The 19194-nt window shown below is 39.9% G+C and overlaps 1 protein-coding gene across 7 annotated transcripts in view; it reads left to right on the plus strand.

Annotated features, from left to right (window-relative positions):
• The first annotated feature begins 343 nt into the window (after positions 1-343).
• Positions 344-19194, plus strand: part of TP63 (tumor protein p63) — a 153433-nt gene continuing 134582 nt past the window's right edge. For 4 of the 7 annotated variants that reach the window (XM_039912656.1, XM_007669014.4, XM_039912657.1 and 1 more), the window contains exons 1-2: positions 344-468; positions 6021-6153. In XM_039912656.1, the coding sequence (XP_039768590.1) occupies positions 395-468; positions 6021-6153 (207 nt within the window). In that variant the 5' untranslated portion in view covers positions 344-394. Of the gene's footprint in view, positions 469-6020; positions 6154-8536; positions 8609-19194 lie in introns of all 7 variants that reach the window. The other 3 variants (XM_029069535.2, XM_039912655.1, XM_039912658.1) reach the window with 1 other exon arrangement.

Below are 19194 nucleotides of genomic sequence, written 5' to 3' on the forward strand. Positions count from 1 at the left end.
TGAATATTTATTTTCTTTTTGAAATACTCAGAACAAAGATGTTGGATGCTGAAGTGTGAAGTGCCATAAAACGATTATAATTGGTTAGAAAAGGAAAGCTTTGATATAAACTCTGATGTTGTGCTGCTGAGTTCTAATTTATGGCAATGTGGGAATCATGACACATAGTGGGAAGGGAACCCTAATTTTGTAGCTTCTAAAAAGTAATGGAGAGGTGCTGGTGGGGATTGCAAGCTTTTCAATTAACTGTTTGTGCTTCCTTTTAAATGCAGTTCAGTTGGCTGTTTAGATTCATGAGAACAGCGATGGTCACCTTAGATTCCCTCTTATCCACTGCAGGTTTGTGGAGACCCCAGCCCACTTCTCCTGGAAAGAAAGTTACTATCACTCTACCATGTCCCAGAGTTCGCAGACAAGCGAATTCCTCAGTCCAGAGGTTTTCCAACACATCTGGGATTTCCTAGAACAGTAAGTATTGAACCAAGAAGAAAGATCATATATTAGACTCTGGAAAGGGATCTTTGAGATACTGTGAACAGCCTTAGAGATGAACAGTTTGGTCTTAACATGCCAGCAGTAACCAAAACCCATTCTGTTTGATGTTTATGTTGACAGCACTTTAGCATCCTGAGTCTACCCCAGGGAATTACTTTTGTAGGATTGTCATTATTCCAGTTTTAACACTGAAATTGTATATGCAATGTTAACAAATTCCTCTTCATTTCCCAATTTTTTGGCATTTTCTTTGAAACAATAAAAGTTTCAAACTTTGAAACCACATGTGTAGTGCCAAATATCTTCTAGTCACCAGCAAAAAATGCAGGCTAACAAATTATCATTAAATACTAAAAAAACAAAAAGAAAAGTCTTAGTATTGTTAGCCTAATTCTCCCAGCACCTGGACTTCTTTTCTGGTAAGCACTGTGGGAAGACTATTCATGCTTTTTAATTTCTAGGGAACCTTTTAATGCGTTGCATGCATACTCTGCCAAAAAGTGTAAATGCGACTCAGTGTACGAAAGAGTCTGTGTTCTTCCCTAAGTGTATTTCTACCAAGGTATATAGTGTGTGCTTGGGTATTATTTCATCCTTCCCTGCAACAGTATTGCTCAAACCATCTGCTATTATTTTCTCCTTCCCTGTCAACAACTTTCCTCTGCATCCCCAAATGGTAGAGCAAAGTGCCTGATGATTAAGAAGTAATTGGCCTCTACAGCCTTTTATCATTGTTAGGTGGGGTAAATTGTTGCTTTACATCATCAGTACCTATTGAGTTTGTTAACATGCTGCAAACCTTTATTCCCAGTTTAAGGACTGAAAGGGTCAGAGACCATTATTTTTCTCTATTACCTCTCCTCTAAAAAATTTAAAGCCTCACAGTAGAAACCATTCCCTCACTTATGTCAAAAAAGCTTTAAAGTATCGGACAGCAAGGAAAAAAGGCAAGAGAAAGCATCTTATGTTTTCGCATCTTGAGATCTTGGCTACTGTGTGACTTTGGGCAAGTCACTTAACTTCCCTGTACCTCAGTTTCAATATCTGTTCTTCCTCCTACTTAGACTCTGAGCTCCAAGTGGGTTAGGGGCTGTGTCCAACCTAATTATCTAGTATCTACCCTAGCACTTAGTACAGTGTTTGAAAAATAGTAAGCATTTAACAAGCATTATTATTATTGGTTGTAGGTGGAATGGGGCTTCATTCTCAGGATGAGAAACATGTTGGGAGGATATTTTCTCCTCTGATCACTCTGAGCCTTGGGCACACCTCTGTTTCTCCCTTGCCTTCAGGCAGCTGTTTATAAAGTGGAAAGAGGAAAAACAACCCTCCCATCAAGAGATCATTTTCTTTCTCTTCCGGGAGAAGGAAAAAATGACCCTCCAATCAAGAGGTCATTTTTCCTTCTCCTCTTCCAAGAACAGTATTTATGATCCTTCGGTCCAAGGGATGCTGGTGGAAAGAGTTAAGGATTTTAGAAGGCCCAAAATATGCTAATGTGTGTCTTGAACAATAAATTCATGAAAAGCTATTAATTAGAAAAGTTAGTAATGTTAGGAATCAGCATGGCCCAGTGGAAAGAGTATGGACCTAGAAGTTAGGAAATCTGGGTCCTAATCTTGGGATCTTTCACTGGAAGATCCTGCCTGCTGTATGACCTTGGGAAAGTTGCTTGGCTTCTCCATGCCTCAGTTTCCTCATCTGTAAAATGAGGATAAAATGTCTGTGAGCACTATATGGAATAGGCACTGTCTCTGGATTATCTTAAATCTACCCCAACACTTAGTGAGCACTTAATAAAGCCACTAAATCATTATTATTAGCCAAATTTATGAGGATGGATGAAAAAAAGGATTAGCTTCTAGGAATCCTTAATTGATATTGGAACACTCTGGTCTGCCCCTCCAAGGCATTTTTCATATTTTCAATTCACTCAAAAGGATGGAGCCTTCCAGACTGTAAGTTTATTGTGGGCAGGGATCCGGTCTACCAATTCAGTTGTTCTCTCTTGAGCATTCTCTGCACACAATGTGCCTAATAAATACCTGATTGATTAAGATCGTTGTGGGCAGGGAATTTATCTGTTTATTTTTGTATTGTACTCTCCCAAGTGCTTAGTACAGTGGTCTCCACACAGTAAGCGCTCAATAAATAGAATGAATGAATGATCTTAGATCTTCGGGATGAAATATGGTGAAAGAAGTTGATGGAAGTTTGGTACTTTTTTTTTTTAATGGTATTTGTTAAGCTCTTACTATGTGCCAGGCAATGTACTGTACTAAGTGTTCGGATAGATAAAAGCTAATCAGATTGGACAGAATTCCTGTTTCACATGGGACTCACAGTCTTAATCACCATTTTACAGATGAAACTGAGGCACAAAGAAGTGAAGTGACTTGCCTATGGTCACATGGCTGATAAATGGTGGAACTGGGATTAGAACCTAGGTCCTTCTGACTCCCAGGCCAGTGCTATATCCACTAGGCCAAACAGCTTTTCTCCCTTCTCCCAGCCAGAAAACAAAGTCAAAATCTGCTAATGTCTCTGAAGGGAGTGAAATTAGGGCTGTGTTTAGCAGGTGAGGGAGAAGAGTAATGCTGAAGGGGGGTCATTTATTTGATTAACTTTCTTTCCATCTTCAATTGTAAATGAAAAGGGTCTGCTCTTTCCCCAGATCAATAGCAATGAGGAAGGTATATTGGGACTGCTCTCCTCAAACCAAGAGTGGAATCCTAATTTTTTCATATTATTTGGATTTCTGGGTTTTAGGGAATAACCTCTAGGATGAGTCTAATGATCTCTGACCTGAACCTTAAAGTTACATGTGCCTGACTGCTTCCTATGGAATCAGAAATGTTCATTAGCTAGTAGACCACGTGAAGCACAGTTGACTTTCATACATATATTTGCTCAATGAAATGGAAACTTCTCTTTCCTCCAGGAAATCGTTTCACTCTAAAATTTCTACCCATAATTTTATCTGAAACTGTTTCTAGTCAAATATTTTGTGGATCCTATTTGAAAAAATGTGAAATGTCAAATCTATGGAACTATACGGTGTTATCCAGAAATGTAAAGAAGGGAAGAGAAAAACTGGAAGAACCTCTCTAGACCTAAGGTCTTCTAATTAAGCATTCATCCTTCCCAGCCTAGGGCCATTGGTGATGTAGATAGAGAAAGGGCCCACTTCTTCAGTAGCCAGAGGGAATTTTACCCTTTACCCTGGCTAACACCCTAGCAAGAAGAAGGAATGCACTAGGACCTATCACTCTCAAATCAGACTGAATCATGTTAAGTTCACCAGAATGAAATAAGATGATTAAATCTGCCATTTGAATCTAAATACAATCCAACTTTTTGCTGCTGAGTCTGCTTCTCGGTCAGAATACAATCAAAGTGAGCAAGAATAATTCCCCTAAATTTCATTTATTTCTTATTAATACGGCTCATTTTCACCACCCTTCTTTCTCCCCATTATCACTTTCCAATACCTTTGTCACCCTGGTGAAAATGGTTATTTAAACATCCTCCAAGATGATTGCTTTTCTAGCAGAATGAAATTTGACATCTTAAATGGGCTAAGCTCTGTGGGCAACTCTGAATTTAGTAACTAATGAATTAGCACTTATCTATTTTTACCCAAGTTCAGCGCTAAAGAATGTATGCTCAAATGCTTATTTTCATTACTCTGCAGGGAAAACTTTACTGTTTTCCTCCCCCATTAGATGCTAATTCATTCATTCATTCAGTAGTATTTATTGAGTGCTTACTGTGAACAGAACACTGTACTAAGCACTTATTTAATAATAATGATAATGGTATTTGTTAAGCACTTACTATGTGCCAAGCACTGTTCTAAGCACTGGGGTAGATACAAGGTTAGCAGGTTGTCCCACATAGGGCTCACAGTCTTAATCCCCATTTTTCAGATGAGATAACTGAAACACAGAGAAGTAAAGTCACACAACTGACGAGTGGTGGAGCCGGGATTTGAACCCATGACTTCTGACTCCCAAGCCCGTGCTCTTTCCATTAAGCCACACTGCTTCTCAACTACATTTCCTTGTAAAGTAATATTTGAGTGCACTTTCTAAGCTCTTGGGAAGTTCAAAACTAAGTTGCACTACCCTGTCCACAAGGAGCTTACACTGTAATAGAGTGGGAAGAGAATGTTTCACTTGGTTTTTAGATCCCAAGTTTATAGGTCAATGAATTGAACCCAGTGGGAGCGCAATAAATACTATTAATATGACTTGTTTTATAAAAATCATAATGAGGAAATCTTTATGTATTTTCATGGTATTTGTTAAGCATTCACTATGGGCCAAGCTTTGCACTAAATGTGGAGTAGATAGATGCAAGATAATCAGATCAGAAATAGCCTCTGTCTCACATAGGACTCACAGCCTAAGGAGGAGAGAGAAGAGGTGTTCCCCATTTTATTGATGAGGAAACAGAAAGACAGAAAAGTTAACTGTCTTGGGAAGCAGCATGGCCTAGTATAAAGAGCACAATCTGGGGAGTCAGATAACTGGGTTCTGATTCTGGTTATGCCATTTGCCTGTTGTGTGACCTTGGGCATGTCCCTTAACTTCTCTGTGCCTCCATTCCCTCATCTGCAAAATGGAGATTCAACACCTGTTCTCCCTCCTACTTAGACTGTGAGTTCTACGTAGGACTTGATTATCTTGTATCTACCTCAACATTTAGTCCAGTGCTTGGCATGTATTGAATACTTAAATATTATTATTATTACTCAAGGTCATACAGCAGGTAGGAAGTAGAGCTGGGATTATTGTCCCTCACATCTGCTCAAAACTTTTTCATCTCAGTGTTCTGCCTAGCTTTTATCTTCCTCTTTTAGCTATGAAATTCTATAGGTTTTCTGAAATTCTTATCTATTCCACTCTACCCATCTCCCTCTCCCAGGAGAAGCCTACTGTCTTTTCTCCTCTCCTCTATCTATAACTCTGATATATCCTTTCATGTCTCTTGCCTCTAGACATATCATAGTTTTCCCCAATCGTGCATTTTTTTGAAAGCATAGTAGATTCTTTTACATTGTGTTTAAATTTAATATTTGGGTCCATTTGCTAAAAAATGTAGATTTTAGAACCCTCATGTGAATATGTAGAGAAAGGTGAAGCAAAATTGGAACTGTACATGTATTTGGCAAGAGATCATATTTAAAACTTGTTTGAGGAAGTGTTTTTATGCATAATTTGCTTCTTCATACTTCTAGTGCTATCGCCTCAAGTTTTTCCAACCTTTTCTAAAACTTTATCAAGTAGTTTGATTAGGTAATTGCATAAATATTTTCAAACATGCTATTTATCTAGAATCTAATCATATTAACTGCCTTTGTTTAGTATTACTGTTCAATTCTGTAGCTGTATTATGTAAATCAGAATGAACAAACCCACTTTATATATTTCCTGCATCTCATTGCACCAGTGGGAGCATAATTATCTACTCTTCTTTTGTTTTATTTGCCAATACTTCTCCATTTGTGTGTTTGTGCTCAGGCCTATATGCTCAGTTCAACCCATTGACTTGAACTTCCTGGATGAACCTTCGGAAAATGGCACCACAAACAAGATTGAGATTAGCATGGATTGCATCCGGATGCAGGATGCGGACGTGAGCGACCCAATGTGGGTGAGTGGTGTGGTGGGATTTGCCTAAGGCTCCTAAGATGTGGGCCCACCCATGTATTAAAGAGCATGATGAATTTTTAATTCTTTGAGGAAAATAGTAGAACCAATTAGATGGCATGGTCTCATTAGACAAAAAAGACTGAAAGCTAGGGAGAGCTGGCTGCTATTGAGAGGAAGATTGAACAATAGAGTGTTTAACTGTCAAGTTAATGAGTAAATTAGTCTTTTCCTGAGAATTTACTAGGTACAGAGTGCTTTACTAGTACTTGGGAAAATATGATACACAGAATGGGTAGTCATGATCCCTGCCCATAAGGAGCTTGTAGTCTAAATATAGGGAGAGTTCTAGTAGTGGGAATAATCAGAAAAGGGGAGGTTAATTTATGGCTGCATTTTCAGTGACTTCCTGTGCCCTTCTTCTAATTTCTGATCAGTATTTCTGCCATGAGCAATAAATATGAATTTCAGAAAACTCTACTGATTTTTTTTCCGATGATGGATTAATTTTTTAAAGAACTTTTTAACCTTATAGAAATCTTACTGCTGCTGCATATACACATGATAACAATCTCATTCCTGCAGAATTCAGTAATCAAGTCTAACCATGCAACTATCTTCCCCATCAGTTCCAACTGTCATTCATCTCCTCAAAAACTTCTTGAGTTTTTTGCATCAATTTTTCATTGTTTAATCTGGTTTCAAAGTCTTCACCAGACTTTCCTCCTTTCCTTTTTTTTTTTTTGCTATAGTATTTGTTATATGTTCCAAGCACTGTTCTAAGTGCTGGGGTAGATACAAGTTAATCAGGTTGGACACAGTCCCTGTCCCACATCTTAATCCCCTCAGAATCTTAATCCCCATTTTATAGATGAGGTAACTGAGGCACAGAGAAATGAAATGACTTTCCCCAGATCACAGAGCAGATGAGTGGTGGATCCAGGATTAGAGTCCAAGTCCTATAGACTCCCAGGCCTGTGCTCTATCATACTAGGCAACACTGCATCTCCTGTCTCCTTCCCCCTTTCTCCTATTTTCCTTGTTGTCATTTTAGTTCCAGCCAAAGGAATTCCTTTCTGGCACATCTTCTCCCATTCCTGCCTCCAATTCATCCCTAGGTCTTAAACAGCTTTTCCTTTCATACCTCCCAAGTCAATCTGTGTCTAACTCATAGCATGTCTTTCCCAGTGAGAAGAGACCAGATCAATACCACCATATCTCATTTGATGTCCAAGAAAATGACGTAAAATGAAAACCAAGGGGACAGTGTACAAGAACTTGCATATACATGTTGTGGCCAATTGACAAAATGCCAGGCAACAAGCATTCTCCCCACTTTTCCCCAGGCCTATTAGGCTTCAAAGCCTGCACTACCAGACAGTACAATAAACATCACCACCATTTTTTTTTTCATTAAGAATCACTACAAGTTGTTTTTCCACACTGACACAAGGTACAAAACATCTACAAGATCACCCCAATTGAAAACACGATTTAGAATGGTCTGAACTTGTGAAGCTGTTCCTGTGTTAAGACAACACAGAGAAAGAAAGTAATAAGTGGTGATAAGTACTAACTATGGGCCAAACTCTGTTCCAAACACTGGGGTAGATACAAGGTGATCAAGTCAGACAAGTTTCTGTCCCACATGAAGCTCACAGTTCGGGAAGTATTTATTTAGGTCCCATTTTACAGATGATGAAACTGAGGCACAGATAAGTTGTGACTTGCCTAAGATCACCCAGCAGACAAGTAAGGAGGTGAGGATTAGAACCCAGGTCTCCTGACTCTCAGACCTCTGCTCTTTCAACTAGAATATTTTGCTTTTAATCCAAGTATTTTTAATCTAGGATTCCCTCCCAATAGTCAAAGTCTGTCCCAAGCTTTTTCTTTGATCTGCATTTAGTGGGAAGTCAAAGCCTTCCCAGTTAGGGATTTCTCTTCTTATTTCCCCCTTCAATTTCTTGGGGAAACGTGATATATTTGCTTGGCATCTCTGTTGGCAGTATTCATGCACTTTACCTCATAAATCAAAGAGTTTGAGAAAATGATTCTTCCATTCCCTAGCAATGCAGAATATTTTAATTGGGTGTAGACATTTAAGTATCAATCATCTCTAGAGGGTTTGTTTCAGACAGGTTCTGAAGGTTAAGTGCAGCTGAAACATTAATTGTTCCTAGGGATTCTGTATTCAGAAATGTAAAGTTGAGGGAATTTGGAGATGGTTACATTTTTGCAGTTAGGGCTAGGTCTGTTGTAGCTAGAAAGATTATTTCTGATACATGGGCTCCTGAGTGTATGAATCAGCATTATTAAATGCTCAGTTTAGATTTAATTGAATTTTAATTTTCTTCCTTCTTTTTTTATCCATTCCATTGTATGCCAAGTACCAAAGAACTTTCTTGAACCATTTGACGTTGGAGACTGGAACTCAGGCCCCAATCTCAAGGGAGGGTGAGGTTAGTCCTGATCTTATTTTTACTACAGACTCATATTATTCTAAGAATTGCTATCTCCAAAGAATGGTCCATCCAGCCAAATATTCTGCCTCTGACAATGGCAACAAAGGATAATAATTGCAATGGTTGCCCTCCTATAAAATTGCACTGATGGAGATCGACAAACACCCTCCCCAACTTCAAAACCTTCTTGAAGAAGCATCTCCTCCAGGAGGCCTTCCCTGACTAAACCTCCTCTTGCTTCTTCTCCCACTCCCTTTGGTGTCACCCTGACTTGCTCCTTCTGTCCCCCCTGCCCCAGCCCCACAGCACTTAATAATAATAATAATAATTATCATTATTATGGTATTTGTTAAGCACTATGTGCCAGGCACTGTACAAAACATTGGGGTAGGTGAGAGCAAATCAGGTTGGATACATTCCGTGTCCCACATGGAGCTCACAGTCTTAAGCCCCACTTCATAGACGAGTAACTGTGGCACAGAGAAGTTAAGAGACTTGCCCAAGGTCTGTCTGTCTCCCTCTCTAGACTGTAAGCTCTTTGTGAGCAGGGAATGTGTCCCTTTATTGTTGTACTCTCCCAGCACTTAGTTCAGTGCCCTGCACCCAGTAAACACTCAATAGGTATGACAATAAATGAATGCTAAATGTAATGGTTGCCCTCCTATAAAATTGCTCTGATAGAAATGGACTTCTAATACACCTAATTTCTCTCTTTCTAATCATTTAAGGCCTATCAGCCATGCGCCTATTTATTTCTCCTATTTATTCCCTCCATTAATCAATTTTGTACTAATCTAAGTGACCAGCATGGTACAGTGGATAGAGCATAGGCCTAGGAGTCAGAAGTTCATGGGGCATAGGCCTAGGAGTCAGAAGTTCATGGGTTCTAAAGCCACATCTGCCATTTGTCTGCTGTGTGAAATTAGGCAAATCACTTCACTTCTCTGGGCCTCAGTTACCTCATCTGTAAAATGAGGATTGAGACTGAACCCCATTTGGGACATGAATTGTGTCCAACCCAATTTGCTTGTATTCACTCCAGCGCTTAGTACAGTGCCTGGCACATAAGTGCTTAATAAATACATCATTATTATTATGTGTCCACATTTTTCTGATCATTTGATTGCCTTCCTCATGTATTCTGGTAATTTATCATCTGTGGTCCATCGTGACCCTTTGTTTTCCTGACTTCTCCTATCCTTGCTTCTGTGAGATTGGTAAGCCAGAATTCTAGGTTCACCCTAAAAGTAATTGTGGTATTTGTGTCATGAGCCCCAGATTATACCAACCAGGACGTTCCTGGACCGAGGAAACCTCGGTGACACGTAGTAAAGTCAAACTACAGCTCTGATCACCAAGGTTACTGTGGAAAGTGTTTTATTTAGTTTTACCGACGTGCAAGGGAGTGACATACACACTCTCACTCACTCCACTCCACCAAGGGTCCGATACCAGTCTACTGGTCAAAGGAGCCTGTTCTGCCAATGCTGCTTCTTTCTGCTTCCAAGTGCTGCTAAATTTCTGCTGCTTCCAAGTGCTGCTCTCAGTGTGCTTCCTTCTTATTTCTCCTCTTCTTGCTTCAGAGCTGTCTTAGGTGTGCCTCAGTGCTTTCTGCATGTGCCCCTGCATGCCCATGCCCCGAGTGCCTCCTCGCAATTCAAAACCACCGCCTTTTACCTGCCTTAGGCTTCACAGATGGGGCTCTACATAGCAGTCATTGATTGGTCCAGGCCTGTTACAGGGAGAGAAAGCCACACTCCCTCCATGCTACACCCCTACAGGCCAACAATCATCTGTCTTTGGCAGAACCCATCAGTGCCTTCTCCAATCTCTTCTTGTAGTTCGTGAGATCACAGTCACTAACAAGGTAGCTTGTTTGGGGCTCACCACAGGAAGTGTTTACTATGAGCCAAGCACTGGGATAGATGCAAGATAAGCAGGTAGACACAGTCCCTATCCCAGAAGGGGCTCACCATTTATGGAGAAAAGAGAACAAGTATTGCATTCACATTTTTACAATTTTACTAAATTCTATTATCGTATACTTCCAAGCGCTTTGTCAGTGCTCTGCCCACAGTAAGCACTCAATAAATACCAGAGACTGGATTGGAACCCATATCCTCAAACCCGTGGGCCTCTGTACTGTCCTACAGCTAGGCCATGCTGCTTCTCCAGCATTTTGAGGAAGTCAAGCATATCCCCTCATTGAATTTCCCCTTATTATAACCCATTTCATTTCTGCTTATTATGGTTTTGTCCCCTTTTGGAAATATTCCTCTTTCAAAAGGAGTTATGAGGAGGAAGTCAGTCTTTGGAACTAGATATCTAAAGCCCCTTTGTGCCATGTTGATGTAGTAGATAAAATGATGCTTAGATCATCATATTTGGCTATATCACTGAATTGCTGCCTGACCTTAGGCCTCAGTTTCTCTCCCCGCCAAACAGCAGTAATAGCACTCTCCTCCTACCTCCCAGGTGTGTTGTGATGTTTAATGAGCTAATGATTGTAAAGCACTTTGAGGTGTTTGGATGAAAGACTCTTTTCTTGTGCAGTATGTTATTATTTCTCACAGTCCCTGGCATACTTTGTTTCAGCATAACATCTACTAGGTTGTAGAGGATGAGGGGCCAAGGGGTGGATGCTGTGCTTCAGAAGCCTTAATAGACAACTTAAAGGAACTTGGCAACAGGATTTTTTGATTTGCCCACACATGCTGGCCTTTCTGAGTACGGTCTGGTCTTACTGTTCTAGAAAATGTTCTGTGAAGAAACATCTATTTCCATTGAGCACAGTGCAGATGAGGCAGGCAACGTAAGAATCAAAACACATCAATTGGAGGCTTAAAACGGGGAAGTCCAGGGCATGTACGGAAGTAGTTTACCAGATGTCTTCCACCCCAGTGATTTTTTAAATGAACTAGAAGATGAATTTATAGGAAGGCAGATTATTTGAGAGAGTCTGATCTTAATTATTTAGGAGCAGTTTCTATATACTGGAGAAATAAATCCTGAATAATCAAGACTGGGCTAAAATAATCTAGGCCCTAAATTGCATGCTGCATGGTGACCAACTTTTTTTTTTTTTTGGTCATGTTGCTTCTCTTTAATATCACCACCAAAACAGGTCAGGGAGAATACGAACCAGTAATCTTAGTTCATAGTTAAAAAGCGATTTAGTGAGATGTGTACACATTTATCAGCAGATAATTATGAGCCTCTTCTTAGATTCAGTAAAGCACTGTGTACTGATGTTTAGTCTGAAGCATATTGGTCCACACCAGAGCAATTCAACGCCCAACCAAGAACCTCCTTCATTTCCACAGAGCTGAATGCCCTCACTGTCATAGTAGTAGTTGCTTTTTACTGAGCATCAATGTAATTCGACATACTATACTAGGCAGTTGGGACGTTCAGAATAACAAAATCCCCTGTCCACGAAGAATAAACACTAATGAGGAAGACAAATGTAAACATATTTACCCCTAGAGTGGTCAAAATAAACTAAGCATGAATGCTAAAGAAGGTAAAAAAATAATAATAATTAATAGTGCTGGCTGAGAGGATGATGTGGCTCAAGGTGCAGGGAAATAAATCAAGGAAAGCCGGTTGGAGGAAGTGAGATTATAAGGGAGCTGAATGTGGAGAGAGTTGTGGTTTGCCTGTTGTTGGGAGGGTATTCCAAGTTGCGGGAACAGTGTGAGTGAGGGGAAGGAGGTGAGGGAGTCGAGTGAGGAACAGCTAGAAGGTTGGCTTGGAAGAACTGATGGCAGGGAGTTGGAGAATAGCTAGTGAAGAGAGTCATTGGGCCATATGGTGGAGAGCCTAGAAGTCAATTCAGAGGAGGAGTTGTGTGATGTGGAGAGACATGGGAAGCCGATAGAAGATTTTGAGAAGCAGCCGAGCAATGCTTCGAAAGATGATCTTTGCAGCAGCGTGTAATAGTGATTTGATGGGGGAGAGGCTTGAGAGTGGGAGACCAGCGAGGAGCCTAGAATGGGACAAAATCAGAGTTGTACTAGGATGTAGCAGTTTGGGTGGAGAGAAAACATTGTGTAGGAGATCCCAGCACTGGATTCTGTTATGTTATGCGGTGAAGCCAAGCTATACAAAAAGGTAGAAAACTGAATCAAGGTGTGTCTTTTGATGTCTGTCAGTGTGTTGCTGTCATGGCATCACAATTCAGACTAAACTTAGAGGTTGGATCAATGTTTAATGCTCAATCTTCTCTGTGGCTGTGAGAGCTGGATTCAATGTGTTCAACTTTTAGAGCAGTTCCACCAACCCCGTCTATATGCGATATTTAAATGTATGTCAGAAGGATCACAGGCAATGAGGTCTTTCTTGTATTCAGATCACATCACACTTTCATGAATTGAAACATAGGGCAGTAGACAAAGTAGAATCAGTGAGTCACCTTTGCTAGATCTTATGCATCTCCAAGATGCCTTCATCTTATTTTGGAAGCAGATAATGATGTGTTTTATTGCAGCTTGATGTTTGGTACATTCATTGAGCGGAAAGTAGATTCTTGCTACTTAGCTTTCCCATTCCAAGCAATCCATGACTCTTTTGTATGTTCCAGTATTGCTACTTACTTTCACACTAAAATTGCACATGACCATCAGTTTGGCTGATTTGGGTCTGGCTGAATTGAGTTTCTCCAGGTATTTTGATTTTCATTGGTATTTTTCAGTGTTGGCAGCTCTGCTGGTGATGTAGTACTGTATTCATTTTTCTTTAGAAGCTCTCAATTAGATTCTTGTTTCTGTAGATAGAATTGGGAGGCCCCAAGAATATGCACTGTTGGCTTGCAAATGTAAAGCCTAGAAAAGGGTCCTCGAAAAGAATAGCTCTTTCTGGAAGTTGTAGCATCTAAACACCTGTCTCCATGAGCCATTTTTCCCAGATGGTAATTTCAGATGGTGCCACAATAGTGACTCCAAATCTAGCTAGGTAAATGGCACAAATTTCATCATTCTTTCTAGATGGCTTCTGCTACCAGCATAATAATAATAATAACAATGTTGGTATTTGTTAAGCGCTTAGTATGTGCCTAGCACTGTTCTAAGCGTTGGGCTAAATACAGGGTAATCAGGTTGTCCCACATGAGGCTCACATTCTTAATCCCCATTTTACAGATGAGGTAACTGAGACATCGAGAAGTCAAGTGACTTGCCCAAAGTCACACAGCTGACAGGTGGCAGAGTCGGGATCACATAGCGTCCTTATGGTCCATGATGCAATGGTAATTTTCTGCTGTCCATTGCACCCCAAGTTTAGAGCTGACTAGACATGGTCCTCTGAAATTGTTTTGAGTGATTTAGACAATTTTTAAGGTATAATTTAGGTTCCTTAAGCTGTCGGGCTGAGAAGTACATCTGGACTGTCCAGTCATTATGGACAGGGAATGTGTCTACCAACTCTGTTATATTATACTCTCCCAAGCATTTAGTACAGAGGTATGAGCACAGTAAGCACTCAAAACCATTGATTGACTCAGCTGAAAGTCAGTGCTGACTCTTCAGGCGTAAAGCCACCAAAATCATAGACCGTTAGTTTACGTGGGACTTTTGTTTAAGGTTATAGTTGGGATATTCTCACTATCAGTTAATCATGCAATCAATTTAGTTTCTGTAGTACTGAGGCTTGTTTATCCTGATCCCACTAAAATCTTTTGTTTGGTTCTCTATTAGCCAGAAACATTCATTGTGAAATGGCTGAATAGGGTTAGGTGTGCAGTCCATGTCTATGGAACAGGATAGCTGTGTATGGCCATCTCAATAAGAGACACTTCTGTGCACTCATCCATTGCACACACCATGGTTTAGTGTACTACCATTTGCACCAAGACACTAGAAGGGTCTTGCCAACTACTTAGTTGGCGAAGTTAGAAGTTGTTAACTAGATTGTTAAGGTTAGCATGTAAATTTCAGATGTTACCCGATTTATGAGCTGCTGAAAATATAGTTATCTTTATTGAGACTTTGGGGAGAAAGGAGGAAAAGAAATGGAAAAAGCAAACTTAACCACTCCTGTAAAATGCGGGTAATTTTGTTTAATAGCAATGCAAATTGTGAAAACTTTGGCTCTTTTTTTTTCCTCTTTAGAAATCTTTGATTTTGTAACTGAAATCATGTGAAATTCCTGCAGGGATTTAGAGTTCTTGAAGTTTTCTCATCACCTCAGTGTATTAACACAGAGAAGGGAGGAAACTGGGAACCAGGCAGGTGTGGGATAATTTGGTGGAGAACCAGTGTGACCTGTTTGAAAGACAGCAGGGGTGAGAGTCAGGAGACTAGGGTCTTAATCCTAGCTCTGCCACTTGCCTGCTGTGTGGTCTTGAGTACGTTACTTAGCTTCCATGTGCCTCAGTTTTCTTATCTATAAAGTGGGGGTTAAGTAACTGCCCCTCTCCCACCCCCCCCCCGATCCCTGCACTTAGACTCTGACAGAGACTGTCAGTCCTGATTAATAATACTACTAATAATTGTGCTATTCAGCACTTACTATGTGTCAGGCACTGTACTAAGTATTGGGATGGATAGAAGCAAATTGAATTAGACATATTATCTGTCCCATGTGTGGCTCACAATCTCTCTCCCCATTTTACAGTTGAGATAACTGAGGCCCAAAAAATAATAATAATGATATTTGTTAAGTGCTTACTATCTTCCAGTACTAAGTGCTGGGGAAGATTCAAGTAAATCAAGTTGGACACAGCCCCTGTCCCTTCTGGGGCTCAGAGTCTTAATCCCCATTTTACAGATAAAGTAACTGAGGCACAGAGAAATGAAGTGACTTGCCCAAGTGGCAAGGTCAGGATTAGAATGCATGACCTTCTGACTCCCAGGGCCGTGCCCTATCCCCTATGCTATATATCCAAACTCTCAGCACAGTATTTAGCACTGTTATTATCGTCACTGTTATTATCAGACTGACATGTGAGTTAGACTGCAATGGATGGGAAAACTGTTCTTCCCGGAATTGTGGTGCAATGCCTGGAAATCTTTGCCTTTGTAGTGACTTTGCGTCCTTCCAGTGTGTTACGTTTCTTGAATTTCACATTCAGTGCCTATTTCTCAGGTCTTTTTATGTACATTATTATCATTTAGGGAGCCAACTAAATGGAACCTTTGCTAAAATTCCATGAATAAATTACTCTTGGGTTCCTTTCATGTACTATGAAAATCCAGGAATGTAGCCAAGTATTTACCCAATTTGTAAGAAATATGAATTTGCAGGCACCAAATGCTTGTCATACGTTGTTGGAAACTGGTAAATGTCAGTCTTATCAATGAGAATATCAATGAAGCTTACCACCCTCCTGGATCCATATGGTTTGGGGAGAAATCATATGGCACAGGACTTGACCATGGTAGATTTGTCCCTGATCTTGAAAGCCTCCCAGCACAGGTGAGGAGTCCAGAGTAAAAAAGGGAATGTTGCCCCAGAAGCAGATAAGATTACAAAATTCTACTTTCACTGCCACATGTATCATGGCTACCTACCCTTGCCTTCAGCTCTTGGCCCTGGTATCATATATGGTCATATTGAAGGCAGCAGCAGCAGTTTCTCCTCTTATTTGTTCCTAATGCCGCTCCTTCATCTTTCCAATCAATCAATCGATGGTATTAAGTGATTACTGTGTGCATTCAATTCATTCAGTTCATTCAAACGTATTTACTGAGTGCTTACTGTGTGCAGAGCGCTGTACTAAGTGCTTGGAAAGTACAATTTGGCAACAGATAGAGACAATCCCTACCCAACAATGGGAGAGCTCTGTACTAAGCTCTTGGGAGAGTACAATACAACAGAATTAGCAGACATGTTCCCTGCCTATAACGAGCTCCCACATGAAGGATGCTGATTTGATGAGTATCTGTGCTTTTCCTTAATCTCAAGATGCTCAGACAATTCTGTAGTTTCATCCACTATCTAACCCAGTTGTCAGTCTATTTAATTATGCTAACATGGATCCTTCCATCTCTACCTTCCTTGAGTCTATGTGTTGCTCTCACCTTTGTAGGTAGTTGATGGCAAATTAAATAACATTTGGTTCTCTCTAGTCATGGACATTAAGAATTAACCCAGAAAAGGTTATGAGTGCACAGTGTAAAATATAGCTTCCTCTTCTTCTTCCAACTCCTCATCCTAGCCTTTGCTCTTTCTTGAATGTGCTAAACAGGTTTATACTTTCTTGATATCAGTGTCCTGAAATTTAGGAAAATTTCTAATATTTATCACCCCTTTACAAATTAGTTTGAAGTATGTTCACAACCTATACATATAAATATCATAGTAGCATGGCCTAGTGGAAAGAGTATGGGGCTGGGAGTCAGAGGACCTGACTTCTAATTCCGGCTCCACCACTTGTCTTCTGTGTGATGTTGGATAAGTCACTTAACTTTTCTGTGCCTCATTTACCTCATCTGTAAAATGGGGATTAAATCCTCTTCCCTCCGATTTAGACTGTGAGCCTCATGGGGAAAAGGGACTGTGTCCAACATGATTATTCTGCATTTACCCCATTTCCCATACAGTGCCTGCAACATGGTAAGTGCTTAAGAATTACCATATAGAAGAAGAAAAAAAAGGAGCAAGAATGTGTGCTTGCTTGTTCCTTAAGTTTTGAAGTTGATGTCACTAATGCTGATTTAAGCTATTGTGTGTGTTGGAGTGGCTGAAAAGGCCAATACCAAATTAACTGTTTCTTTCACACTGTGCACCTGTAAAAATCGCCTTTTGCTCTTAGTTGCAATTACTGCCTGCAGTGCCTAGTGCCATTTTCAAATTTACCTGTTGGTATTATGAAGTTGGGGAAATGCTTCCAAACTAAAACCATGGTCATAGATAATTCATATATTTCACAGTTCTCCTTTGCCGTGAATTCAAAACATTTCTACCAACATTTTATTGTAAAAACAGATATCCAATCCCTAAAACTACCTTGTTCACCATCCTTGCTGTTCAAGCCAGGTATTGTTAAATATCAAGTAAGGGTGCAGTAATTCCTTTTCCTAGGACTGTCTCTAAATGGACCAGATGTCTAGTTTTCAACTGGGCTGACCAATGTCCATTTCTGATATGATATGGAGTGGAAAAATATCCATTTTTTAAATTTCAACCACCAACCTGCCCCTGTGGGACTCCTATTGCTATATTCATTCATTCAATTGTATTTATTGAGCACTTACTGTGTGCAGAGCACTGTACTAAGCTCTTGGAAAGTACAATTCAGCAATAGAGACAGTCCCTGCCCACACTGGGTTTACAGTCTACAAACGGGGAGACAGACATCAAAACAAGTTAACGGGCATCAAATAAATAAATAGAATTATAGATATATACATGTATACCTAAGTGCTGCTCAGTGGGTAACACCTAGCAGCACAGTTCCTTTGGACCTGGTGGGGTGAACACCAAAATTCTAGAGCAAATGGGAGGTTAACAAAAATTTGTTCATTCATTCAATCATATTTATTGAGCGCTTACTGTGTGCAAAGCATTAAACATTTTGTTCAACGTACTCTACTAAGCTGAGGAGTAGATATACGATGATCACATCAGAATCCCTGTCCCACATGGAACTCACTGTTTAGGGGGAGGGAGAGCAGGTATTTAATTCCCATTTTACAGATGCAGAAACTGAGGCACAGAGAAGTTAAATGACTTGCCCAAGGTCACATAGGGGTTTAGGGGTTCCCCCAGGATAAATGCTTAGGATTATGTAAACTGTCAGTCTTACACAAAATGACAACTATGTCATCACATTTAGCTGCCTGCCTGGCATAATAATAAAGATGGTGTTTAACAGTCATTTACTATGTGCCAAACAATAGAATAGATACAAATTAATCAGATCAGACACAAACCCTATCCAGTGCAGGACTCACAGTTAAAGAGTGAGAGAGATGAGTATTTTATCATTATTTTACAGTAGAAGAAATTGAGGCCCAGAGGTGAATGGACTTTCCCAAGGTCACACAGCAGGCAAGTGACAGAGCTGGGACTATAGTTCAACCCTCCTGGCTCATCTCCTGCTCTTTCTATTGAGTCAGGCTGCCATTTGACCTCCCTGTTACTCCTTGTTTAATATTTGTGAGGGCCCTCAATAGCCACTGTATTGCCCAGAATTCTACATTTGAATTAGGCCTCTTTTATTTCTGTCTTTCAAGAGATATAATAATTACTGTCTCATCCCTAGATTTGTGGTATGCTTTAATCATCAGCTAAAAACAACATATCAAATACTAGAATTGAATCATTATAAAAATATTGAGCTGAATTCTGATTTCTAAGAATACCTCCTCAAGCAGTGACTAGATTTTTTTTTTCCCTACTTTGGAATATAATATCCAATTTTGAGATCTTGATAATGTTACATGTTATGTACAGCTGTTTAAGGTGGATTTTTGTTTCTTTTGGTTAAACTTGGTATTAAACTCTAGTCCTTTATAAGGAAGATATAATATACTTAAGTAATGTTCTGAAACTGACCTAGGACGTAATTTATATTATTGCTGTGATGAGGTTTAGATGAACTGCTACTCAAATATGGAGACCACCTTATTTAAATGCAATTC

Source organism: Ornithorhynchus anatinus, chromosome 7, assembly GCF_004115215.2.
Source record: "Ornithorhynchus anatinus isolate Pmale09 chromosome 7, mOrnAna1.pri.v4, whole genome shotgun sequence".
Taxonomy (NCBI): domain Eukaryota; kingdom Metazoa; phylum Chordata; class Mammalia; order Monotremata; family Ornithorhynchidae; genus Ornithorhynchus; species Ornithorhynchus anatinus.